The sequence below is a fragment of the Crocodylus siamensis genome, chromosome 2 (genome assembly GCF_052110815.1).
Source record: "Crocodylus siamensis isolate JL-2025a chromosome 2, ASM5211081v1, whole genome shotgun sequence".
Taxonomy (NCBI): Eukaryota; Metazoa; Chordata; order Crocodylia; family Crocodylidae; genus Crocodylus; species Crocodylus siamensis.
This window is the reverse complement of record NC_143396.1, coordinates 232,316,870-232,343,888: the sequence shown is the minus strand read 5'-3', so window position 1 is coordinate 232,343,888 and position 27,019 is coordinate 232,316,870. Positions and strand designations below refer to the sequence as shown.

The window sequence follows — 27,019 nt, the reverse complement described above, 5'->3', positions numbered from 1 at the left end:
GGGGCCGGCCAGGCCGACACGGTATCCCGATGGAGGGGGAGGCGTGCCCCCACCGCAGCAGGACGTCCCCTACAGCGCCCGCACCACCACCCTCCCGCAGCATCCTGGCCGCCCAGCGCGCACGGCCCCTTTAAAAGTTGTCAGTTGCGTGGGCTGCCGAGCCATGGGCCTGGCGCTGTCACGCGCGCGAGCCAATCCCACCGCAGAGCGGCCGTCCCCGAGCGGCCAATCAGAGCGCAGAGGCCGGCAGGCGGGCGCCCAGCACTCGTGGCGGACGGGGCCGGCGACCAATGGCTGTCGATGATGGAGCCGTGATGCCTAGGAGCGGCACCCAATAGGCTGGCGCTCCTGGTGGGCGGGCCCGGAGGCGCCGGGCGCTGCGGGCCCCCAGCTGGGCGGCCGAGGTGAGGAGGGGAAGATGGCGGCGTGAGAGGAAGCGGAGGGGGGAGCCGGGCCGGCCGCGGCCTCGGCCGGGGCAGGTGAGTCGCGCAGGTGGAGTCTGCCGTTTCCCCGCGGACGCGGCCCGGCCGTGCAGCTGGAGGTCAGTCCCGGCGCCGGCCGGCGCCGGCGGTTGGACCCCCGCCCCCATGTTGGCTCGCTGGGCTGGGGATGCCGCGCCGCGCCGGGCTGAGGGAGCGGGAGCCCTGCGGCCGCGACAGGGCAGGGCACTCAGCGAGGGACTTGGCTCCCGGCTCAGGCTGCCCCAGGGTGACGGCACCCGGCGGGAGGGGAGGGGCTGGAAAGCTGGGGGAAATGGCAGGCCAGGGTGCCCCCCTCCACGCGCCTTCTCTGGAGCTAGGCTCTGGCTACCAGGTTTTCCAGCGGGGCACCACCGAGCTAAGTGAAAGCCCTGGAGGCTCGCTTAGTTACACCTGTGCCTCGGAGCAGAGAAGGCAGGAAGCAGCACATGGATGGACACGCCAAAGTAGAGGGATCACAAGTGTCTGGGACAGCAGCGGCTGGCGCAGGTTTCACAGCATCTGTTAAAGTGAGTTTTTAGCTCACGGAAACTTGTGATGTGTGAGTGTGTCTGTGCCAGACATGCGCATGCAGCAACACACGTTATCTCTCTCTCTCTTTCTCTCTAGTTAGTCGAAAAGGTTTGCATCTACCCTTCCTGCCACTTGACTTCAGATGGACATGACTAGCTGTGTCTCTCTGCTCGACCAAAAACATTGTATATAGTTGTCTTTGTGTTGCTTAGCTTTATAGCATCATAGAAAAAAGAAGGGTTGGAAGGGACCTCAGGAGTCTAACCCCCTGCTCAGAGCAGGACCATCCCCAACTAGATCATCCTAGTTTCATGGTCCTCTTCTTACATATTCATTTTGCTACATAACTGGCTGTAGTTGTATAGTTTTGACTTTGCGCACGGTCAGAAGTAGCGGAAAGATTTGGTAACTATAGAGCCGGACAAGCTGTATAGTTGGGAATGGAGCTAGATAAGCTTTCTGATGCGAGGCATTCTTCAGGTATGGCTGGAACAAGCGAAGCATGAAATCTGTGCCTCTTACATCATTTCTGGACCATCATGGCTACAACATCATTGTTATGTTGCAACCATAATTACATGGGGGATTTTGATGATTACATTGTATGAATGTTAGTAGACAAAACAACCAAAAGTGAAATGGGTAACTATGTCCTTCTACAATTCATTAGTTAAAATCTGTCTTAAGGCTATGATATTAAGTTGTCTGCACATTCAGGAATTCTTCACCCAGTCAATACTTTTGGTTCATATTATGAAGGTGTTCAGAAAGGAAATCAAATATGAAAGACTTGCATTTTTTTCCTTTTATCAAGGCTTTATGTTCTGCTTCTGACATTTCAAATTAAAGTTCTACTTTTCGCGAGAATTAACTGAGCACAAATTCCCTTTGTGTACACGTACAACAAGTTGATTCAACCTGTGTTATCAGTATGTAAATTTAAACTGATTAATATTTATACTTACCCGCCTCAGTTGCACAAGAACTGAGGAAAGTGAAAATCTTACAATCTTGTCTTCACTGTTGTCAACCTTCTGGGATAAACACAGAGTATAAGTTCAGATAATAAAGGTAATGTTGGTGTTTGGATGGCTCTGCAACTCCATATTTATTACTTTCTGACTTGCTTAGTATACAAAGCAAAATTTATTTTCCTACTTACAGATACTGAAAATTTGCCACAGATGTGAAAATGAAGATTAAAGTAACTTTACATAAACAGCAGTCTTAAAAAATATCTTCAGTCGATGTTAGTTGAAAACTTGTGAATGATGTATAAGGCAGGATAGACTCTGCCTCATTCCATCAGAGAACAAGAGCAAAATCTTTTGATCAAAGAACCCAGAAAAAAATTACAATAAGTGACATAAAAGCAAATCACTTGAGAGAGAAGCTGCCAATTTCCCCATGTTTGCTTTTTATCATATCTGCCTCAAAGCAGTATTTGTGGTAGAAGAGGAGAATCTGAATGGAAAATTAATACCAAAAACTACAGCTTAGTGCATTATAGTGAATGCAGCTCTGATGTGTATTCCCTTAAATGAAAGATGAAGTTAAAGAATAGTTAAAATTGGTCCGTAAATGTAGTGGTTAAAAAGAAAATCCCCTAATTAATTCCTTAGCAGCCTCTTGCTTAAAATATACAATACATGCATTTATGTATGTATGTGTGTGTGTGTGTGTGTGTGTGTTTTTTAAGCAAGAGGCTGCTAAGGTATTAATTAGGGGATGTTCTTATATATATCTACATCTATATATTTGTCCTTTACCTACACCCTCCATATGCTACCTTCAGGTGCTGATGTCTTGACAAGCCTCTTCAAACCTATCTTAGTTCTAACTCCTAGATGACTCTGCTAATCCTGTTGTCCCTCACTGATAGCCTAACCCCTTGAACTCTCTTCTACTATTGATTTTTCTCCTTACTGGAACATGAATGTGTAAAGTACAGTTGGTCAGGTAGGCAGAAATTGGTTCTGAGCACTGCTGCAGACTACTCTGGATAAAACTCAGCTTATTCTGACCTAGAGAACTGCCAACCCAGAAAAAATAACACCATTTATTGTTCAGCTATATTTTGTTCAGTGCAACTCCCCATGCGGGCACTCTGATTCCAGTACAAGACTGCTTTTTCCTGTTTTTTTGGGTGTGGGGTATGGGATAAGGTAAATGAAATAAGACCTCTTAAACTGGTTTAAGAGTTCTTGTTTAATTTCATTGCAATGGCAGATTTCCCCATGTAGACAAGCCCTAAGCCTTCATTTATTTTAATTATGAAATGTTAGAAGTGGTCTATATCCAACATAGTACCTGTGTGAGTATGAAGTTTAGAATTCATGGGACAACATTTAAAATTGCTTCAAATACAAAAGTTAGTGAATATCTTACTGAAGACTTGTTTAGGAAATTCATTTGTTTAATTCATTATTTTCCAAGTCTCTAGATGGTACTCAGTCATTTAAATATAAAACAGGACTTTTAATCCTTTCTGCTGTGAGCTCATCTTGTAACTAGCAACTCTCCAGTTAAGAGTTACTAATTACACTCCGTAACTGAGAAAAGTAACTTTAAACAAGCACATCTTATCATTCCAAACCAGTGGTTGCTCAATCTTTTTGAGCCCACAGGCCAGATGAGTGGCACGACTGCCAGTGGGCCAGATCCAAACTCTAGGGCCCAACACCACCCTCTGTCTGTCCTGTGTGTCAGGATTGAGTCCTGGGGGCTCAGCACCACCCCCTCTCACACCCTACAGGCTAGGATTGGGTAAATGAAATAAGACCTCTTAAACTGGTTTAAGAGTTCTTGTTTAATTTCATTGCAATGGCAGATTTGTGTGGGGGTCTGGCACTACTACATCCCTGCCCCCCACACCAGGATTGAGGCCTGGGTCCTACCTCCACCCCTGCCCAGTCTTGCATGCTGGTTTTGGGCTCCAGATCCAGCACATAGGGCCCAAGGTTCCAGAAATTTGGCAGCAGAGGAGCAGTGCCACTGCTCCCCTGCCACCAGATTTTCAGACCTATGGAGAGCTCCCACCCTTCCTGGGCCAGGTGACATGATGCCATGGGCTGGAGGTTCAGCACTCCTGTTCCAAATAAATCTTTAATGGCTTTGTGTACTGACCAAAAATTGCTATTTATTTTATTCTTATTTTGCTTCATGCTCAACTCAAGCGCTGGCTAATTTTAGTGTTTGATGAAGCTGTAATTTTTATTGAAGCTGTATTAAGAAAAAGGAAATGGGAGTACTTGCAGGCAGATTTTAGTGTTTCTGAAATCACTTGTTATTTTCAGTGCTCCTTTGGAAATTCTTGATGTTAGATACTTGTTGGAGTTCAGTATTGTATTTTTTATAATTGTTCTGTTACCAGTAATGATACAATTGTATCACAGTGATAGATAAGTGCATTGGTTATTATGGATTTTTAAGCCAGGAACATCTAAGCCACCACTCCTGCAGCCAAAAATTTATGCCCTGTCATAAGTAGCAAAATTTTTCAGAAGCATTAACTAATTTTGAATAGATCTTGAGACTCCTATTTTTTCAAAAGTCTGAGCACCTGCCATTTCTGTTGAAGTCAGTGTGGGGAATGGTTCTCTATCCCTTCTGAAAATCAGTTTGAAAATGTATCAGTTTGGACACCTAGAAATAGCAAACATCTGAAAGCTTGGCCATAACACATTTAGAAGTACATACTAGGTTAAGCATTCCACTGGACAGGGTGGTTAAGAAGTGGCTGCAGGTGAAATATTTAAGATGTGATTTATTTTAATCCATCTTTCAGTCCTTTATAGATTTAAAATGAGCAAAAGAAGACGTAGCTTTTGGAAGATCAGTGGTGTTGGAAGCATCGCTTCTCTCTTTGGGTCACTGGAGTTAAGGCTTTTGAGAATTTAGGATGAGTGCTTTCACAAACAAACTGTTCTGTAAAGGGTTTGATATGATCACATGCTCTTAAAAATCACCTGGTGTGTGGTAAGTTGTTATGGTTTGGGTAGGGATTGTAAAGGTCAAAATTAGACAGTGTGAAAATATAAGGGTTAGCCTGACAAACAGAGCTGGAAATCACCTATAGATTGCAGTAGATTGCATTGTGCTGAAGATGTTGAATGTTCTGTGCCTGCAAAAGTGTTCCGCAGTGCAGGAAAAAGAACAAGAAGGATCAGAATGCTTTGGTGTGCATGTTGGGAGTATTTAATTGTGTGAGCATGGTATAATGAAGCAGTCCAGCTTGCAGGCGATTCATCATTGTACTACTGGAGTTGTCAGCATCAGGTTCTTGAGAACTCATTTCTCCTTGGTTTGACTATTTGCACAGGCACTGAAAACTCTAGTCAAGGAAAGCTTCAGTAATTTCATTCACCTCTATTCCTAAAGAAACAGACATATGTCTGGTGACACTAGGCCAAAACAAAACAGGAAAGTTCATTTATAGAACAAATCAAATGAAAAACAGTATAGATAGTAGTGTATATCTGGTTCTCCAGGTGGGCTCTTGTGTATAAGTTACTGGGTGTATTTAAATGGATGTGGCAATATGAATCCTCAGGGAAGGGGAATCCAGAATTTCTCCAATTTAGATTTGACTAAGAATTCTATGGAAAGAGAGAGAAGTCTCTGAACAAAGAGCTTTCTGCAGTGTCTTTGGCATGAGCTGCTTTTCTCCTTTACTGCTAGAGAAAAGTGGATCTGCTCCCACTAAATCTATGCAACACTAAACAAAATGGCATTAACTTTAGTTACTGTTTTCCTTAAGGTCTTTATCAGCATAGAAAGCTCATACTTAGCATGCTTCCAGCAAGGGTTTTTTCTTATGGTGGAGAGGAAAGGTCTTCTAATATTATTCTGTGACCTTCATCACCATTATCAGAGTACCTCAGAAGTTCTAGGATTTATCCTACTCATGCCTTTAAAAGGTAGGGAAGTAATAAAATCCATATTTTTGGTGGGAACTGAGGCACAGAGAGACTAAGCAAGGTGCCTAGCATTGCAGGGGAGATCTGATGTAGGAAAGAATTAAGTCTAGGACTGAGACACCTAGATCTAAACACCCTGATAACCAGGCTATTGTTCCTCTTTATCAGCTATAAAGGACAAACATGGAGGAAAAACAGATTAATCCATAGAGAGTAACATCACGTGATTCTCACTGGAATATATAAATACATTGACTAACTCCCAGAAAATTAAACTATTGCTCAGGCTTTTTTTGCACATAAATTAATCTTTCAAGATGTGAAGATTGCAGAATTTCTGTTCTTTATGCACTCTTAATTTTCTCCATCTTATGCCCATCAGATTCATGTGCATTCCATGTATGTGCCAATTAACAAGCTGAAGAGAACAGCTGTTGGAGAAAAATGATAGCCTGCAAGGTTGTGAAGGTATGGGTAAGTATCCCTTGTTTTCTGACCATTTAACTCAGTCACAGAAAGAATTAGATTTCATTCAACTATCCTGAGAGCACCAAACTATTACCACCATGATAGAGAACTAGGAACTGAAGTTTGTCCCTAGAACAGCCTGACATAACCATTTGTTCTAATCAAAATAGATGCTTCATAATTGCTTAAAGCAGCATTTATCTATTGCTGTCATCTTACCCGTATATTACAGCATGTGTGCAGTTTCCAGAATAGTAATTATAGAAATAACATTATTGAGCAATAGTCTCTAGAAAGATTGGCAATGCTATCATTCTTAAAAGTTTTGTATTAACTTTTTAGCAATGTATAGCCCTTGACGTGGATTAGGAATTTCATAGGATTATAGGAAAGCATAATTGGAAGGGACCTAACAAGGTCATCTAGTGTAGCCCCCTGCTCAAGGCAGGATTGTCCCCAACTAAACCATCCTAGCCAAGTGTCCATTTAACTTGTTTTAAAAACATTGCAAGGATGTTATCTGCAACTCCACCCAACTTGGTGTCATCTGTAGATTTGTGGAGTGTGTACTTGATCCCCTTGTTCAAATCGTTAATGAAGATAAAGCAATACGAACTGAGGGCAGACCCCTAGGGAACCCTACTTGATACTTTCTCCCAAGCAGATGTTGAACCACTTATGACTACTTGTTGAGTACAATGATTCAACCAGTTATGTGTCCACCTTACAGAACTTTCATCTAGTCTGATGGGAGACTGTCAAAAGCCTTTCTAAAGTTGAGGAATATCCTGTGATGAGGTTCTCCCCCACCCTGCCCGAGAGAGTCTTTCCAGACATTGGCTTGCCTTCCACCTGCCTTGCCTTTGATGGAACTGATGCATTGTTTCCAAGGCAGGAGGCTGCCTATTGAATGCCCTATGCCTCCTGCCTTGGAAGCATAATACATAGCTAAGACCTTCCCTTTACTACGTCCCATGCCTCACAGATAGTGTCCAAATCACTACAGGCAGTCCTCAGGTGTACAACACAATTGGTTCCTGAAAACTGCATCTTAAGTAGAAACATTGCAACTCAGAACCAGTTTTCTTATAGGAACAATGTTATAAATGGGGAATTGGTTGCTTTCTGATGGTTGACACAGCTGTGTCCAGCTGGTAAGTTTGTTGTGGTGCAGTGGCAATGATCAGTGCCTCTGCAGTAAGAGAGGGATTGGGGCTGGGATGAGCTACCACACCAGCAGCTCCCGGACTGGCAGCATGCAGTGGCACAAGCCACCCCACCCCCTCCCTGGGCAGTGCTTACCCCAGCCCGGGTCCCAGCCCCAATCCCTCCCTCACTGCAGGGGCATTGATCTGCCCTCACCCCACGCCCCTTCCCTCCCCGCTGCAATAGACTTATCAGCTGGACAAAGCTGTATCAAAGATGAAACTGGCATGAGAACCTTGAGTCGGGGTGTCAGTTTACAAGTATCATAAATGCCATATTGTAACTTGAAAAGTTGTAAGTTAAGGACTGCCTGTACCCCACTCCCCAACTCCAGCCACTCATACTGCACCCCTTGCCCCTCACACACTCAGGGCCACTTGTCCCACTCTGGACCCCCTTGGTCCCACCAACCTCTTTGCTGGGTGCTTTTTTGTCAGGTTATGCTCCCCTAGCTGTTCTCCTTTGCAGCATATGTACAAGGCAGGGAGGGGTGAGGCTTTATGGCACCTCATCCTTACTTTTCACTAGGGAGGCACAGGTGTGCCATTTCCCAGAGAATGCCACAGGCAGCCCTACCACACCATCCTACTCAGCAGGAACCTCTTCCATCCCCATAGTTCCTACTCTTGATATTTTGGGAGCAGCTCCAGCTGGTAGTGTTCTCTCTCTGGCATCTTCTAGTGACTGTAAGCTCAGCTCTGAGGGCCCACATTTATATTGAGGCTGCTTAGCCAAATCCTCCAATCCAGGAGCCCTCCCGCAGTCATATGACTGCCTCACTAGGCTGCACCACACCTGATACCTGTTCCACAGTCTGCTTAAGCCTCTTAAAGTGGCAGGTACTAGAGGTGCTGGGCCACATATTCACTGCTCTCATTCCATCCACATGCCGGTCACCTGTATCATAGAAGGAAATAAGGTTGGTTAGGCTTGATGTGCTCTTGGTGAATCTGTGCTGGCTGTCCTGATCACTTTGTTCTCCTCTAGGTACCCCCCCCCCCAACAGATTCCTTAAGGACCTACTCCACAATCTTTCCAGGTGTTAATTTAATTTTTTCCTCGTGCAAGGGCAGAAGATATTCATATAGTTAAGATATAAAACCGGGAGGTAAAAAGCACTGGATTCAGTTCTTAGTTCTACTGCAGCCTTCTGGTGTGACCTTAAATAAATAATCTAAGCTCTCTGTGCCTTGGTTTCTCCATTTTTAGAATGAAGATATGCTTTTCTTGCATATGTATTTGGCTTTACAGAGCTAGGATGCAAACAAGTCCCATGAACCAGGACCTAAATAACCACAGTCTACAAAGTTACTCCCACAAGAGAAGAAAGGGGCTTATAGTGGCTGTAAGAGCACAGAAGCTAAATAGTTTTCCTATGTTTTTCTTCTTTTGTCCAAGCATAAGAATTTCCACAGTTACTACAGGGTGACTAAGCTTGTGCTCTGCAACAGTAGTACTCTCCTGGCACCACTTATCCCAGTAAGTTTGAAATGTTTGTATTTTAAATGGCTAATACCAGTGCTGCTTTCAGTACTCAGGCATTCAGAAACATAGAGATGTTGGCACCAAAAGAGAACAAATCTCACTCCTTTGCAGAAGGCATATCTATAACCCTCTTTATACTGCAGTGTGGCATGCAGACCTGAAAGGGGAAACTCCCTCAGTAACATGCAACTTATTTTTCATTCTTCCTTCCTTACTCAGGCCCTTCTTCTTTTGTCTCCCTCCTTGACAGAGTCTTAGGTTAGTATTTTGCATTTTCTTGACACAGTCAGCATTCTTGATATGGGGACCCAAACTTTAGCAGGTATTTCAGTTACCTGTCCAATAAAAAGGATCTGGAGGAAGAAGGGAGACATTCTGCATGCAATGTGTGTGCTTTTTTACTAGTACCTTTGTCACGGTATATTTCAGTTCTGAAATAAAGAAACCACATAACTGACTAGAAGAGGGGCTGATGACCTCTTTCAGATTATGGGCTGGAACATTCTGGTCACAGTCCATTGCATACAGGGTGGCTTTAGCTGTGCATCCATGGTATGGGTTGTTGGGAGGATCAGGCTTTTTCTGTACCCCTGCTGGAGCCTTAAAGCTAAGATTTGCATCCCTAGCACTGCTCCTTCTCCTGGCTCCTCCTTCCCCAGCTGTAGTGTGAGAGCAGCTCCAAGCTGAAGGGGAGCTGTGCTGGGGCTGGTGATCTGGAAGCAGCTTCCATGCTGCTGCCACTTCTCCCTACCCCACCTCTACTTCCCCTGACTCCAGCCAGATCAGCCCTGGTGCATCTCTGTTCTGGGTGGAAGTTGTATTTGCACCACAGTCTTGGGGAAGGGTAGAGGGCAGGTAGCAGCAGGGACACAGCTTCCTAGCCTCAGTGCTGCTTCTCTACAGCTGGAAGCTTCACCTGTGCCACAACCTTGGAGGAAGGGGGGTTGAGAGAAGTGGCTGAAGCATGAGGACAGCAATTGGCTTCTTGCCCCTGATGCAGCTTCTCACTGTTTAGGCCCAGGCACAGCTCCATGGACTGGATCCAGTGTTTCAGTGAGCTGGATTCAGCCTGCAGGCCATATGTTGCTGACTACTGGACTACGGTATTTTCAGTAATATAACATTTGTTGCTGGATGCACTTCTGGATGAACAAATGAGGTCAATTCAACATTTCTGTAATATTTCCTTACCCAGCCTCAGGACTCTTACAACTAGACCTTCCAAAGCTTTAGGGCAAGAACGTTTCAGTTTGTCACCTGCTAGTTTTGCAGGTTGGAATTGAGTTTTAAGAATACACAGTTCTAATCAATTTAATTTTTATATCATACTGTTTCCTAAATATTTCCTCCTGTTTTTCCTTTTGTGTTTCCAGACCTATTCCTGACATCCTGGAGGGAGGCTGTCCTGTTGCTATTTCCTGTTAACTGCTCATAGGTTTTGAAGTGTGGATGCTCTTCTTCTCGCAAAGAAAATTCTTTTCCTTATCTTTGTGGAGCTGAATGAGGGAAGACTTCTTCGTTTCCTGTTTCAACTCTTTATCTCAACATTGAATTCATGGATCCTGTACCAGCTGGCTTCTCCACTGATGGCACCCACCCAGCATCTTGCCGCACCTCAGATGCAGGGCAATTGAAATTAGCATTTGTTTCCATGAGAGTTGTCTTCTGTGCCAGCTTTTCACTTTGTTTTGCATTATGTTTCACAGCTGAGAAATGATTTTTGTAAGTAAATGCACACAGAAGCCAGTCTTCTTGACTGGTATCTCTTTTTGTCTTAGGAAGGTAACTTTTCTCACTGTGCCCTACTGGGGATCCTAAAAATGGATAAAGTGTCTGCACATGTTGCTTTGCCAGCCTGGTTCAACATGTATGAAAAGTTGCAGCAGGAAAAAAAGGATACACTTTTCATCCTGAAGCATGGAAAAAAAAATCCTGGAAATTCCATAATGGGAATTTCTTAACCAAGAACAAAGGCCTGACTTTGTAGATAGGTATCTTAATGTCACCTCATGTAAAGCAGCTAATGCACAGGAACAAATACAAAGTCACCTTGTCCATAGTTTATTTCTGTGAGCAGAAATATAGCTGCATGTGTGAATCCATGTAAGTGCTGGATATGAAGAGCTTTCACTGGGATAAGAAAGTGAAAAGCTACTTCTAATTTCTAGCAAGCCCCTTCCCAAGGAAGGTGACGTTTCAGTGACCTGTAGTACTAAAGAAGATCCTGTAGAGATGGGATCTACATCATTTCCCCAGTTTTCTCCAGAAGCTTTAGTGGCAAAAGGAACAAAAACAAGAGTTGGACAGAACTGATCTCTTTATTAAAGGAACTGACCTCTGGTGGGATGAGAGGCCAGAAGTGTAAAGCCCCAACTCATTAGCTTCTTGGTGCCATTTCAGTTCTTCATACTGCTGATGGAGTTGGGTATTAACTCTTCTGTGGCTATTGGAGAACTGGGACTGCCACATTCATGGTTGGAGGAGGAAAGCAGTCTGATGGGAAGAACTTGCAGCCACTTGGAGGAACAAGTCAGAAAGAGCAAAAATGCTGAGGAATGGCTTTTTAGGCTCCTCCTATCTTTCCCAAACCAGAAGAAGATCACAGTTCTCACATGTTTACAAAAAGTTCTTTGTTTCCATCACTTGTGATTATACAGGATGTTTTCCTTCCTCTTGAGACAGGAGTATATATCATTTAGTTGCTTCCTCTAGTTTCTCTCTGTAGTCAGTGAGGTTTCTTGGTGGAAAGGCCAGAATTTGGTTCTCTTGTTTTCTTCCATTTGTATCTGGAGCTCTTTTTAGTGCACCTTATTCCAAGCTTATATTAATGTGAATTTAGCAAATGTGACTTTAAAAAAATTATATTTTAAAAATCTGGAACAAAATAGATTTAGGTTTTGTTTATGTTTGATTTTTTTTTCTTTTTGTTCTTTGTTTAGAAAACTGCTGGATAGAGCCAGAAAGCCTGAAAATGGCTGGAAAAAAACAACAACTAAAATCCTTATGTTTTGATGATAGGTAGCAAAAGCAGTATTTTTATAGCTGGTAGAAGGAGAGGGAGGAAAGGAGAATATCATAAGATGTTGTTTCTGATATTTAAATGAGTAATGGAATTTAAAGGGAAAAAATTTCCAGAGCAGAACAAGCCCTTGTATGTGTACTGCTCCTAATCTTCTCTCTTGGGAATTGAGTTGTGTAGGAAACTTTCATTGGTTTAATTACAGGTTTAATAATTTTTTTTTGTTTCCCTAGAGAGAAGATCAGGTTTACAGGGTGAGGAATGACTAGCAGAATACTCCATACTGAAGATAATACCAAAAGTAATGTAGCAGACCATGAGCACCAATGTACCATAATGAGCTGTGTTTATCTTCACTTGGAGAAATTGTCATATTAGTCATGGCTAGTGAATTAGCCAGCTTGAGCTGGCTTCCTTTAAGGATGCTGTAGTGGAATGGAATATGGATGTTCCAGGGTTAAAGACAACTGAAAAAAACCCACTTCTTTGGACTGCCTTCTGTGGAAGACAGCTGGATTTTGCATTGACTTCAGTAGAGGCAGGATCAGCCTCTTAGTGAGGGGGAAGTACCTGCTATCAATATCACAGTGTTTCATGCGATTAGAAGGTATATGATATGGCAAATGTATGTTTAAGTGTGTGGATTTTCTTCTCTTCCCTAACCACATTCATTATCCATCTGATAATATCTAGAAGCTGTTCTTAGCACTGCATAACAACATATCGCTTTGGGGATGGCAATGTATCTTTGTATCCCGTTTATTGTTAAAAATGGAATGTGGCTGTGAAGAAGGTGGACATATTTAAAGCTCATTGGTGCCACACTTGTAGGAGTAACCTTGGCTAAGCATTGTATAGTTCCGCCTTATACTGAAAAATTGAAATGTTGACTTTGCCTGCCCGCCCAAGCATTTGATTAAGGTAAATTTTTAATTGAGCTAAAGTTTTGTGGCTGTCACAGAAGTAACACTCTGGTAGCGTACACCCAAGAGACCCCACTGTAGTACTCTTCCTGCCAGTTTCTTCATAAAACTGTTGTGATAGGAAATGCCGCCTCAGCCTTTTGGCTTTACATCATGCTCTGCTTTTTTTCTCCATGTTGGTTGGAAATTGTCTTGTATGAAAGATTTAAAAATAAGGGGCATGTGCAATAGATCACGTCTATATATATATATATATATATATATATCTATATATACACACACGCGTGCACACACGTGTGCGCGCGCGCACACACACACACACACACACACACACACACATATATATTTTAATACTTGTGGACAAAATGATGTTACAAGTTGTTTGAAAACAACAAAATCACCAATGTCTTCCATTTTGAGATGTGTATAGTTCCATAAGCATTAGTGCTTTGTAGCAAACTGTAGTGCCATGTTAGGATCAGTGCATGAGCCTAGTAGTATTTTTACAATTTCAGAGAGGCAAATTATTAATGACAATAATAAACAATAATGTAATTAACAATAGAAAGGATACAGTAAAAATGTCATGAACATAATCTAAAGATGCAGTATCCTTCCTTGCCAGTGATAGTGACAATTCTATCTTTGGAAGCAGATTTTTTTTTTTTATCTGGTGGATTTCATGGAAAATATGGTTGACTTCTTGTTGCAAGTCTCTCCAAGCTATACAGTAGACCAGTGGTTCTTGACAGGGGTGCCTTGGCACCCTGAGGTGCTGTGAGCCACTGGGTAACTCCTCTCCCACTCTGCCCACTCCCCTCGGGAGGAGCTAAGGATGAGCTCCAGTGTAAGGAGGTAAGATCATGAATGTCCCACTATTCTACAGGGAGCCAAAAGCTCATTTCCTCCACACATCCCCTCCCCATTTAAATGTTGCAATAAATAAATAAATTATTGACTTGGGGTACCACTCTATTCCAAGAAGTTATGGAGGGATGCCAGGTTGAGAATCACTTCACTGCTGGCGTCCAAACTAGTCAGCTGTCAGGATATTTGAGGTGAACCACATGGCAAATCCATGATGCTTGCTGTATTGAATGGCATACTATCTTGTAATCTTAGAGGGAACTCTTTTAATACTGATCAGCCATGAACTTCCTCTTCATGTACCATACCCATTGCATCTGCCATGCCAAAAATGTGCACTTCCTAAAGAGACGTCATATTTATTAGCAGCTCTGTTACTCCTTGGGTATCGTAATCTGCACTAATTATTCATCTGGGTAGTGCATTTTGCAGAACGAATAAAAAGTGACAAAGCTAATGTTTAGTTAATTATTAAAATAGTTAAATTGTTTTGTGATGCTGTCTACCCATTTTGTCTGAGGATGCTTGTATGTATTGCTGAAAAGCCTAGATTGTGGATTTTTATAACTTTTCTAGCTATGAACTCTTGATCACACAGTAGTTTGTTTATTTCTCGCTCTGTACAGTCAGAGAATGAGATGTTAAGTTAGGTGAAGGCTAAATAGTTTACCAAACACGTAGCTTAAACCAGTAAAGCAAGAGACAGTGATTTGTACGTGACTTTTATCTAATTTCCTGATATAGCCTTTTAGTTGGTGTCAGCATTGCTTTTCAACCACCACTGTTTTGAAAAAGAACAAAACTTGGTATCAGCTTAGAGAGGGAGGATACTGCATCTTTTTTCTTGAGTCCTGCAAGTAAATGGCCACCTTGAGGCGAGAGGATGGGCATCTTGTGTTTCTGAGTTGATCTAATGTGTGTCTAAATTAATTAAATGGGAAGCATGCATGGAGATGCAAAGCAGGTGATCCTTGCAGAGGTAATTTCTGTAACAAAAACTAAATTCTGCATATTCCATGTCTCCGGAGAAAATTGGCAAACAGGCCATTTACAGCACAGCTCTGGGGATATGCACTCAGAGCTGGATTCAGTTCTGAACAAAAGTAGCTATACCATTGAATCAAGTAGTTTAGTGCTTGGGAGAATCAATTGATGAAAAATACCTCTGAAACTGGAATGCAAATAGCACAGTATGTGGGAGGTGGGGGGGAAATCCCTAATGCAAACAAAGCCATAAAATGATTTAATAAGAAAATAGAACTTTAGTAGCAATAATTGTTTTGCATGTAATAGTTACTAACTTGCATTAGCAAGATTGTACAGTAGAGTAAGTAAGTGGGTAATAACCAAATAAGTTTGTGGCGTTCTGTGCTGCAGGGGGTTCCAAGAAAATAAATGTTTCTTAACTAGATGGGAGAATTCCTCATACCTCCTATCATTGGAAAGTGTTTGGCCCTTGCCCACTTTGGTGAGGAACCTGATATAAAAACCTGGATAACTGTGTCCTGTCTGAACTGGTGCATACTGGGGAAGAGCAGGCAGTTGTGTGTAAACAAATGGCTGATGTTTCCCCAGTTTGCTTATTTTGTTGGGTAGCATGTTTTGTGCCTCTGGAGAGGAAACCAAACCCATTCAGTTGCTGATATGAAAAGAACTAGGTTCCATAGTCAGAAAGCATGACTTGGAAGCTTTTTTTTTTTTTTAAGAAAAGGGTTCTGATATTTTTGGGGGGAGGCGGGTTGGGGAGACAGAGGGATAGCAGGTAGTGATATCACAGGTCCCAAAATGAGAAATTATTGGGAAACAGTTACACTCCAAACCCTTAGACTGCAGGGACAAAACTACAGGAATTGTGTCTACAAATTCCTTGTCTTTCTTTTCCATTGACCTTTAGCTCTAGACCTGCTAAACACTTCCATTTTAGGCTGTGGCCATTTTCTGTTCATACTTTAAGTTTTGCAAAGCCAGTTGTTTTAGGCAGTCTGATAAAGCAAAGGGGAATTGATCTGTAGTAATTGTGCTTGGCATGGTTTTTACCATCTGCTAAAGAAGCATTCAAAAGAGCCCATGGAGTTTTAAAATACAGCCCACAGCTGACCCAATTTACTTTATCAGTGCATAGCTTGCAGAAGTGATACAGCTCTGCAGGTAATGCTCTATCCTGAACTGAATTATTAAACCAAAGTGTATAGTTATCCAAGTGGCTTGATTTCTTTAATCAGGATTGAATATTTTATACCACAATCTTTAGTCTAGGGGTGTCTGCAATTTGCTTCGTTTTTAGTAAGTTAAATGGAGGCTTTTGACTTCTCACTAGTTGATAACATGACCCCTGTTGGGACTAAGTGTGTGTCTCTCCAGTCTCATTTAATGTAACCAAGATGCATCCAAGATGAATGTAAGAATATATAAGTAGGTGCTAGCAAGTAGTACATATCTAGTATTAGTCTTACATATGAAAATATCAGTGATTTTGAAAGATGGTAACAATTCCAGCCATCATTAAAATTTAAAAATTAGAAGCAGACCAAAAGGAGATACCAATTTGATCATGTCCTCTACATAGTATAGTGATATACCAATCTTTATAAATTTAAGGAAAGGATTGGGAAGGAGATTGTCATAATAATGAAGACACTAATTTCACTTCTCAGAAATGTACTTCACTTGACTGGGTATTATTATTATGCTGTTTCAGTGAAAAGGGCAGGCAGGGAGTGAGTGAACAAACATCTGCTTATTGCTGCCAGTTCAGCCTTTCTAATGTGCTGTGTTCCAGGGACTAGTAGAGTAGGGGTCCAAAGATTTCTCACAGCATCCATTCCTGAAATCCTGCTGGCCTAAGGCTGCAGAGCTGTGATGTGATTTCCACCCTCCCCCCTCAACGCCTCAAGCCCTTGCTATCATTGCTTACAAAACTAAGCAGAAATTTCAGACAATACCCAGTTTATTTCAAGATATCAAACAAGTAACATCCATGCTAACACCAACCTTTTTAGTGGGATGAAGTTATTTTGTAAGTGTGTAGACTGCTTTCTGGTCCAGTAGGGCTGATGAGGAAGTTCTAGCTAGTACTGTGGTGTGAACTGCAAGTATTGTTGGAGATGCTTATCAGTTAAGAACCTTCTCAGCACTAAGGAATCTTTGCAATGCAGTTTTCTTGAGCAGAGAGCAGTGGTACAAGGTTCAGGAGACAGATGCTTTAAATAGGATTTACCTTGATTGCAACACTGGTAGAGTATTTTGTGAGATCTTATGGAGGTATTTCTGAGTTGTTAAGGGAAAGCTGGACTTATTCTGACAGAATCTGGCACCATTCTTAAAACCTTTACTTTCAGTAACTCTTCTGTCAATCAGAGATGGAGACTGGCTGAGTTTTTCTTCAAAGTCTGCTGATAGAGCTCTTTACTCAAACAGAAGGCTATATGATGGGCAGGTCAAGGTTAACTCTTTGTTCTGATGGTTCAGGATATCATTCCACAGTACTCCCGAGACTAAAGCACAAAGAGCCAGCAGTGGAACTTGGTTTTCTTGTTCTATGCTGCTATCCGTAGACTTTCTCAACATACGCATAGTTTCCTTCATTTGTCTTTGCATTTCCTCCTGATTCATGTCTTTAGAAAAGATGTATGTAAGCAAAGGAAACATGTCACTTCTCTTCCATACCAAGTCACAGTACAGTTGGATTTTCTGAGGCTCACCCATTATCTTTGATAATCATGTTTTAACTTTCTCTTACTTGTTAAATTCTGGTCTCTCTCCAAACTAAGTGTGTGTTTGCAGGTCAACTAAAAGAAGGCTGGTCTGTGAAGCCAGATGCATAATGAGCTGCATGGACAAGCTGAAGAGTGGCAGCACAGGCCCACAAACCAAGTCTTAGAGCTAGTATTCTACTTATGCATGATTCAAAATGTTTAGTGTTATGTAGTTATTACCAGTAAATTGAGATATGCATTTATACATAATGAAGCAATAGGAACTAATATACCAATAGCTTGAACTTACTGCTTTGATTCTCAAACTTTGTTTTTAGAGAATGCACTGCCTCTGTAGAGAAAGAGGCAGAATGTACAAATAGGGACAGAAGCATGGCACCAAAACTGCATATCAGGAACAAGGATCAGCAGAACTCACCTTTTTAACCTCTTGCCTGGTTCATACTCGTGCCCTGAGCATGTAAAAAAGCAGGGCCTGAACCGAGCGTGTTTAGTGGCGAGGTGAGGATTCTCAGCTGCTGCAGTTGTAGCAAACAGAAGGGTGCAGAGTTTCTCACAGGGTGTTGGGAGGGCAAAAGTCGAATTAAGTTGGTCAACTTAAAGGACTGACCTCAAAGTTAAGTGACTGTAGAATTTGCCAGACAATAGGTGCAAGAGGTCTCGGCCTGATATGGTAAATTCTTTGGAGGTGATTAAAATCAATAAGCACAGTGCACATATTTCAGGTGTTGAATAGCTTTTTAATAGACAGTATTTTCAGGTAACTCTTTAGCCACATAGGCAGCTGTACTGAAGCATACTGGTATCAACCAGCAATAATGGCATCCTGCAGGAATGAACCTGAAAATATTGGCAAATTTGTGTATTTTAAGTTTTGACCAAAATTTTTTTACGGTTCTAAAATGAGGTTGGCTCAAGGTGGGGTGATGAGTGTCCTAATCTTCAGCAACAGATTATAGTCTGGTCAGTCTTAACTTCATTTGTTTAAAAAAAAATGTAGTGATCTCTAGCTCCCTAACAAAGGAAATTGGGTGCCATCTGTTTGTTCACTATGTTCTCTGCAAAGAATATTTCTCCCAAATCACTTTGTGGGTGGTGTGGAGATTTTCTGTTGAGAATGAAAAAAAGTCATGATAGCTGTAGCAGAATCCAGAACTAATAATGTTCCTAAGCTTTTTAGTTCATTTTGCAGTATTTCTCACTTTTAGTTTATAACTCCATCTAACCTTGTGGGAGGATTTAACCTGTGCAAGAATCCCTCCATGGAACTGAGGTTTCCTTGTCTTTCCTCACAGAAACAGCAGGGTAGGAGAAAGGGATTCCAGGTCAGATTTACGTTTGCCTGCACCCTTAGCTGGCATAATGCAAGTCTCCACAACTCCCCTTTAATGCAGGGTTGGTGAGGGAACCTTCTTTTTCTCGTTGTCACTTTGTTTATAGACGCACAGTAGTTGCCAAATGAAGGTAGGAATATTAAGGGATGACTTAGATATTTTTACAGTATCTGAAGATGGATGAAGTATATCCTTTGAGCCAACTTCTGTAGGCAAATAGTGATTTACTAAAACATGTTAAGCCAGCGGTTGACCGTGCCACTAAAACCTTTAGGACTTTTCAGTTTTAAATTCTGTTTTAGTATATTGTTTTAATGGAAAGGTAAGAAGTTGAGTATGTACTTAAACTTGCTTATTTCCTTTCTAAACAGAAGGGAGGAATAGGCTACTCAAGGACTTCAATGCAAATAACTTTTGTGAGGAGCAGAAATTTCGAAGGTTGGCCTTCAGCTGTAATATCAATGGGATAACAGAATCCTTGAAAGAAAATTTTAATTTATCCTAAGGCTTAGAAACCAGGTTAGAGAGGATTTCCTATACTGGACTTTTGATGGTATACTCACATTTCTACTGTACTCAACTGCCAAGTGCAGGAAATATCAGTGGGGGAATTTAGTGGTAACACTGAAAACCATTTACTCCCATTGCACGGTGTATTTTACATGGTAAGAGTGAAATAATTTCTCCCTCTGTGTACTGAAGTTTTCCAAAAGGCAGCTTGTTTTTTATATCTATGCATCTTTGGGATTTCAAGAAGAATCTATTCTTTTTGACATTGTATAGAGGAACTGTTTCAAATGAACTTGGAAACTCTGCACCTGTAAACAAATTTTTTTAGCAATAAAGCAGCACGGGCTGAGAATGCACTAAAACCTAATTGTGTCATTTGTTAATGTGGCTAACTTCTCTTTGTATGAGCAAGGCACCATCTGTTGGAGTGCCTGGTGCTTACCACTGTAAGATCTTGTTCAGTTGCTTGTAACTTTGCTGGACTTCAACCACTTAGGCTGAATTTGCATGCTGGATGTCTGCTCCAGGCCAAGCTATTTTGGAAAAATTCAGTCAAAACAAGTATTTTCCGAGAACTATGCTAGGAAAGACTTACTTGAAAAGCTTTGCTGTCTTCTTTTAGGGTTGGAGCTTTTGTCATCCCTGTGAACATGTGACCAAAGTTATAAGCATTTGGAAATAAGTTTCTACCTCTGGGCTGTTGCAGGCTGTCTGGTACAGATCCAGACATCTCATCTTAGAAAAGGAAACCTGCCCTCTGTGCTCACTCCCAATACCTTTTACATTCCTCAGCTCTGGGCTAAGACAGGATAGAGGAGGTTGTCCATTTAGAATACAAAGGAAATAAGAGCTAGACCAATGTGGTATAGGGGGACAGACTGGGAATTAAGATAGAGAGGAATATTGGGAGCTGAAGGGCCACTGGAACTGAGAACAGTGGTAAATAGAAGAGGGATCTGAAGAGTGATGAGAACTGGAACCAACTAAAGAGAATGGGATTGGGGAAGAGCTAGGATTAAGATAGGGCAGAGGTGCTCATTCCTCAGTCCCCAAGGCAGATGTGGCCCCCAGCACTATGTCATCTGGCCCACTGGGCTCATCACAAGGATGTAAATTTGGCAGCTGTAGCTCTCCTGCTGCCAAACTTCTAGATCTGTGGGGAGCCTCAGGCCCAGAGTGCTAGATCACATGCCTGATCCTGGCATATGGAGGTGGTGTAGGCTACCACAGCCTCCAGCAGGTGTGGCTTGGTGAGCTGGCACTGGACCCCCAGGCCTGATCTTGGTGCACAGGGCTTGATCTGGTTCACAAACCAGCCCTGTGTGGCAAAAAGCTTGAACAGCACTGGAATAGGATGTGGGGGCAGACATATTTGGAGAAATGGCCAGATATCTGTTAATTGGAGCATACCAACTCTGAGTCTCTGGTGCAATGGAACCAGATTGTGGGGTTTCCATTCCTGTGTCCGATGTTTGAACCAGTCCCCTATAGCAGTGGTTTTCAACCTTTTTGGGTCATTGTATCTGCGGCAGCCAGTTGAGAAAGCAAGAGTCCTGCAGCAGCCAGACTGGGGGGTGGGGTGGGGACGGGTGTTCCCCCAGCAGCCAGTCAATGAGCAGGGGGCAGTGTCCCCCACAGCCAATTGGCAAGCATACCATGGCAGAAGTGCCAACAGTGGCACCCACTGCCAAGTACCCATTAAGGCCATCAGAAGTACCCCCAGTTGAAAACCCCTGCTCTATAGGGTGGCCAGCATAAAAGATGACAATCTACTACTGTTTGCTATTGCCCTCTCAGGTACCAGAGGTCTGTGTAACAGATTGCTAGGTTTCAACCTTGCTGGTGGCCAAGACATTGAACAAAGTCATTGATCTAGTATGCTCACTGAATGAGGCGTTGGTGCTGTACGATTCGTATGCGTGTATAACTGAATATTATCTGTTCACTAGGGGACCAAATTAAGGTTGTGCTAGAACTAATTCTGGTATTTAAGTGTTTGTCTTATTAGTTTTCTTCTATTACAGTTGGTATATGTTTATTAAACACAAGAAAAAAATGACTTGCCAGTTAGGAAGATTAATGGTAGTATTATTTGTGCATTATTTGTAAGCAAATCCATGCTTATGTTTGCTGCATGCTAAGCTAACAGGTAAGTCAGCAATTTTGCAGGCCAGGTTTATTCTTATCATTTACCTGCCACTACTGTCTTCTGCTCATTTTTGTCTTCAAGGGTAGAACAATTTAGCACCAAGGATGAAAGGCAGTCCACTTAGTGGAAATGTGAACCTGTTGGCTGCCTTTCAGAAGTGATTTCAAGCAGCTGCAGGTGCTGAGCACCTCTAAAAAATGCCATTCATCCAATATTATTCCAAATAGTTAGAGGTATTAGCCTTATTAAATTAAGAGCTTTCAGGACAGCCTTACCAAAACTTTCAGAACTCTTGCAGACTAAAAGCATTTTTCAAAGGTTTTCTCTATGTAAGTAGTAGTTCTGTGTATATTGTACATCTAGAAAAAAAACCTCCTTCAGCTATCCATTACTATTGCACTAGAAAACCTAACAGACTAGACTTATTAAGAGCAAGAATTAGGATTATAGGATAGTAGAATTGAAAAGGATCTTACAAAGTATCTAAGTTCAGCATCTGGCTGTAGTCAGGATCATCCCTGACTACCATCCCAGTGAAGTGAACTTTGGCACACACAGGCTTGTGCTATGTATATCTTTCTACTCTGGTTAGTTTATAAGATGCAAATCTACCTGGCTTTCTACTAAACCATCCCAGCCAAGTATCTGTCTAACCTGCTTTTCAAAGTTTTGGAGGATGGAGATTCCACAGCTTCTCTAGGTAGCCTGTTCCAATGCTTGACCACCCTTGCAGTCAGAGTTCTTTCTAATCTCCAATTTAATTTTCCTCTGCTGCTATTTGAGGCCATTGCTCCTAGTTCTGTCCCCCTCAGCCAGAGAGAAGGCCATGTCTATCCTCTGCATAATCTTCTTCCAGGTACTTGAAGACTGTTATCAAAATCTCTCTGTCCTCAACTAAATAATCCTATATCTTTCAGCCTTTCCTCATAAACCATTAAGATTCTCCACTGATCCTAAGGTTTCAAAGGGCCACCGATTACTGCTGTATGTGTCTGAGTGTCTTTGAAATTGGATTGGGATGCCTTGCTGTCACAGCAGAACTCAGCCTGAGTTAGGGGCCTAGGTTCCATACCCAATGCCCGAGGAAAGTTTTGCAGCTGAGAATGGGATCTACAATAGCCAGCATGCTCAGTAGGGCACTGCCAAAGCTAGCCAATTGGAAACGGTGGGCATATATCTTATCTCCTGCCTGGCACACTGGGCCCCAGGGAAACGCTTTCTGCAGCCCAGGATTCACAGGCTTGAGCCCTCTCCTGGGACTAGACATCCAAGCTTTTTCTTTCAGAAACCAGAGGCATCAGACCTTTCTTTCAAACCAAGATAAAGGATGGGTATGGTGGTGCTGATGGCTTCTCTTTTACCAGCAGTTCTGTGACAACAGCATTTGTGCAAGGTGAGGGACATTTGGCTTACCACTTCCCCCAAGCAGATCTGAAACTATGTCTCCCATCTCCTAGGAGACACCATAAGCACCAGACTGTAGGATATTTTGAGATGGGTCCTTGCTTTCAGTGAAAGCTGTCCCACTTTCAGGTACTGATTATATAGTCACTGATCCAGAGACCACAGGGATAGGGGAAAAGGATGAAGCTCAGCTTTGTGGCAAAGGTACTCACCTGAGAGAATGGAGTCTTATGTACTAGTTCCTGCTCCACTCGATATGCAAAAGAGAGCTAGACTTTCCACACAATGAAGAGTACAACTGATTGTTTGGCAGGACCCTATGTTATAGCAGATCAAATTCTATACTAGCTCTCAAAAGATGAATTCCACAAACAAGACGTGAGATGTTATTTACCAATTGTAAAGTAAAAAAAACCCAGATGAGACAGTTAAAATTTGACACCAGTGTGTTTGCTACAAACTAGCTTTAAATAAATCAACATTAAGTGCCGTCTTTAGTGCCGTCACCATCTCAGTAACAGTTCATCCATCTCTAAACTACTGTCACACTGTCTGTAGACTCAGGCAGGTGACACTGCATTCATTTTACATCAGTTTGACAAGTGAAAGACTTCTTAACAAGTTTAAGTTTTAATCCCTGTTCCCCCCATCTATGTGAACGGTTTCAAGCATCATATTAGTTATGGAATACAGCCGGATTTAGTAGTAGTATTATGTCTCATCTGCACTTGAGCTGGACAGACAGAGATGCTGGATGACCAGATCACAAGAAGATTAATGTATAGTTTGCAATTAGTAGAAAGTAGTTGTCTTATGCTATTTACCACATGTTGACAGGCAGCTCAAAAAAATCAAAGTCCAAAGCCTGTACACTACTTATTCCAGTGGTAAGAAATAGAGGTAGCTAGCTGGAAATGTAAAAGTTGGCAAAAGTACACTGTTAGCATAACACTTAAAGGCCTAGTCATGGCCACCTCAAACCTACTTGATGTACTTATAACAAACCAGCATAACTAGCAGCTTGTCTTTGCCACTGACAGAAACAAGCAGTAGGAATGGCTTTACCCACCCTTTGAAGGGAAAAGGAGGATGGGGTGAGGATTGGTCTTAAGCAGGACATAAACATGAAGTCCAGGGGAGATAACTGGAGTTACTGTAAGGATAGAAAGGGCAAAAATAAGAAGCCCCATAATTCAATGTTTTTGAGAGTGATGTTGAATGCTGTAATGAAGGCTTGAACAAGTTTAAATGAAGTTTGATCATTGAGATCATATTACTCCAGGTGACCTTTGTGCAAGTCTTCAGTGCCATCAATAGATCAACTAAGACCTTAGGGTGATATTAGTCCTAAATACATAGCCAGCTAGTTATACAGGATCCAGCCATCTCCACAGGACAAGCAACTTTCAAGTTGGTTCCTTATTACAGTAAATCTCCAGTTCTTTCATGAACAAAGTCAAAAGTGTATAAAGTATTTTTAATTAAAACTGTCTAGCCAGGAAGACGCCAGCTGCAGCACTTCTTAGAGCAAAAGTGATGTCTATTACAAGACAATTTAAGTTATCATACAAAATGTCATTATTTCAAATAAATAATTAGTCTTGATTTCATTTTCAACTATTAGTTCAGCTGTCACTGAGAAGTACTCTTATAACAACTCCAATATGAATTCCTCCTAAGGTTGTACAATATAGTTATCCATCTTAAAAAAAAACCAACAACACCCCCCCCCCAAATGCTAGGTAATATACAAGACTAAATTGCGCTCCTTGCATTTGATAGCATCTTAAAACAGAGCTCTTAATATTCTAGGTTATTGTCAGATATTTGGCTTAAACAGCATAACAGTCCAAGAGGCTTCAAGTAGTAGTTAAGAAATGTATGTGCTGCTTTTCTGGTTATGTTGATCCAAGCCACCATTGTGATGACTTGTATGGGGCTTTTTGCCAAGTCACAGCCCACCTCATTTAGAAGTTTGTATATTCATTGGGTATTTTTGAGAAGTCTAAAATAACTGAAAAGAAAAAAAGATGAAGCACAGGGATTACCAACATCAGCAACTCAAGTTAGAAACAATGTGGGTTGGCAGTCCTTTGCTCAGGGCAAGAAAGGGGAATTTGCTCAGAATTAAACGCAGCAAATACTTCCCACACTGCACCCAACACATTTCAGGGAGATACTGAATTCACTGAAGTATACCTTTGAGGAGAAGAAAGCATTTTCAATCTTTCCGGTGAATGAGGGAAGAGGATAAATAAGAAATATTGCTCATAAATCAATGACAAAGCCGTAGGACCCTCTTCTTTCTGTCCTGCAAAAAATGCCACCTCCTCCTTCCCTGTCTGATTAATTTTTAGGCGCTTTAAGAAAAGCAGAACCCATTCAAGACTATCAAGGAAATATCTAGACCAACACCCAACTGTTATGAGCTATTTATCTACATGAAGAGGTGGTACAGAGTTTTAGGCACCTGTCAAAATACATTTTATAACAGCAGATCTTGAACAGGACCAGCTGTTCATGTTTTAAACTAACAGTCTCAAGACGGTTAAGTCAGCTTTCAAAGGCTGTTTTTTGTGAAGTGGCTAAGACTCAGGAAGAACCATAGTATCAACTGTAGTATTTCAAAATCTGGACGTTCTACATGGACACAAGTCCATGAGTTTCTCACTGTGCAAAATCCAGTGAATCAGTTCTTTCTGCACAGGGAGTAAGTAACACAATAGTTTTCCCTGACATTCACAGGCATACTTCAGACTCTTTTCTTCATTACAATGAAATAACCATGCACCAGTACACAAATGGCTCCAGCAGTCTGGTAAAATGGCATATTAATTGTTTGACTTGATTCGTGCACGCTCTGGCTTTAAGCAAGCTGTCCTTGATGAGCATCCCTGCTTGTCTGCCATGTTCTGCCAATTCAGTTCTTCTAGTCTCCTTATCAGGATTTCTAGGCGTACATGGATAATCACAAGTTGTTCCTTCAGCTATGGAAAAAGAAGAGGTGAGTACTATTAAAGGGAGAAAAATAACCTTACACTAGCTGTGATTCTTCAAGATGTCTTGTCCACAGGGATTCCACTCTTGGTAACTAAACCAACTAGCAGATTGCCTGAAAATAGCAAGAGACATCCTAAACTAGTGACTGGAACTTTGCAAAAAATGACACCTGGTCTGAGCCTGAACTACAGAGTAGCTAATGCCAAGTGTAGGGACAGCACCCACACTGGAAATGTGGAAAATGCTGTATTATAAGCAGAAAGCCAAAGATGACTGTGGCCTAATATAACTGAGGAAATCCTTTTTAGTTAAATTCATAGCAAGCTCTTATACAGTCTGAGAACCCCCTTGACAATCTCTGGATGGAAACAAGTTGTCCTCTCACCCTTTCAGGAGATGCACCAGTGTACTACACATAAAATGATACTCACATTAGATGTGATGGAAAGGTTTTTTCATCCAAGTCAGAGTATTTGGAGGAGAAGCAGGGGAGAGGAAACAAGGAGTCAAACTCATTTTATACGAAAAGTCTGAAACTACCTTGGGCAAAAACTTAAATGAAAGACAAACATGATGGTTCTTTGAAGGATCATGTATGGATGGCCCACCAAGAGAGAACAGTAGCATATTCATGCCATCGTCACCCCAGCTAAATAGGAAAGTTACTATCCCCAGCAGCAGCATCTTCATGCATACTGTGCTGCCGCAAAAAGGCTGCCTCCTAACCCAGAAGCAATGTGACCACAGCCGATTAACATCTGAGTGACAATGGTTGATGAATCACTTCCTACCCTTTAATACTGTATGTATTGCCACATGGTTCATTGCCATAAATTGCTGCCATTCAGATATGGTAAGTACCTATACCCCTGGAGCCATTCTCTCTCACTGAGGTCAAATCTGCTATGAATATGGCTAGGGATCAATAAGCTCTTAACTGAAAGGAATAGTCGGTGTTGATTTAGGAAAGGAGAGACTACAGCAGAAAATTCATGTCACTCTTCCCCCTGAAAAAAGGAAAGAAAGG

General features: G+C 41.9%; 1 protein-coding gene and 1 long non-coding RNA gene across 2 annotated transcripts in view; one reads left to right on the top strand and one right to left on the bottom strand.

Moving 5' to 3' along the window:
- The first annotated feature begins 334 nt into the window (after positions 1 to 334).
- LOC149871870 (uncharacterized) lies at positions 335 to 19,801 on the top strand. Its single transcript, XR_016440310.1, has 3 exons — positions 335 to 479; positions 6,294 to 6,385; positions 10,444 to 19,801. It is a non-coding gene; the product is annotated as an uncharacterized LOC149871870 (long non-coding RNA).
- Positions 12,323 to 27,019, bottom strand: part of OIP5 (Opa interacting protein 5) — a 22,750-nt gene continuing 8,053 nt past the window's right edge. Inside the window, exon 5 of the mRNA XM_090033405.1 lies at positions 12,323 to 25,979. Within this exon, the coding sequence (XP_089889531.1) occupies positions 25,824 to 25,979 (156 nt within the window). The 3' untranslated portion in view covers positions 12,323 to 25,823. The remainder of the gene's footprint in view (positions 25,980 to 27,019) is intronic.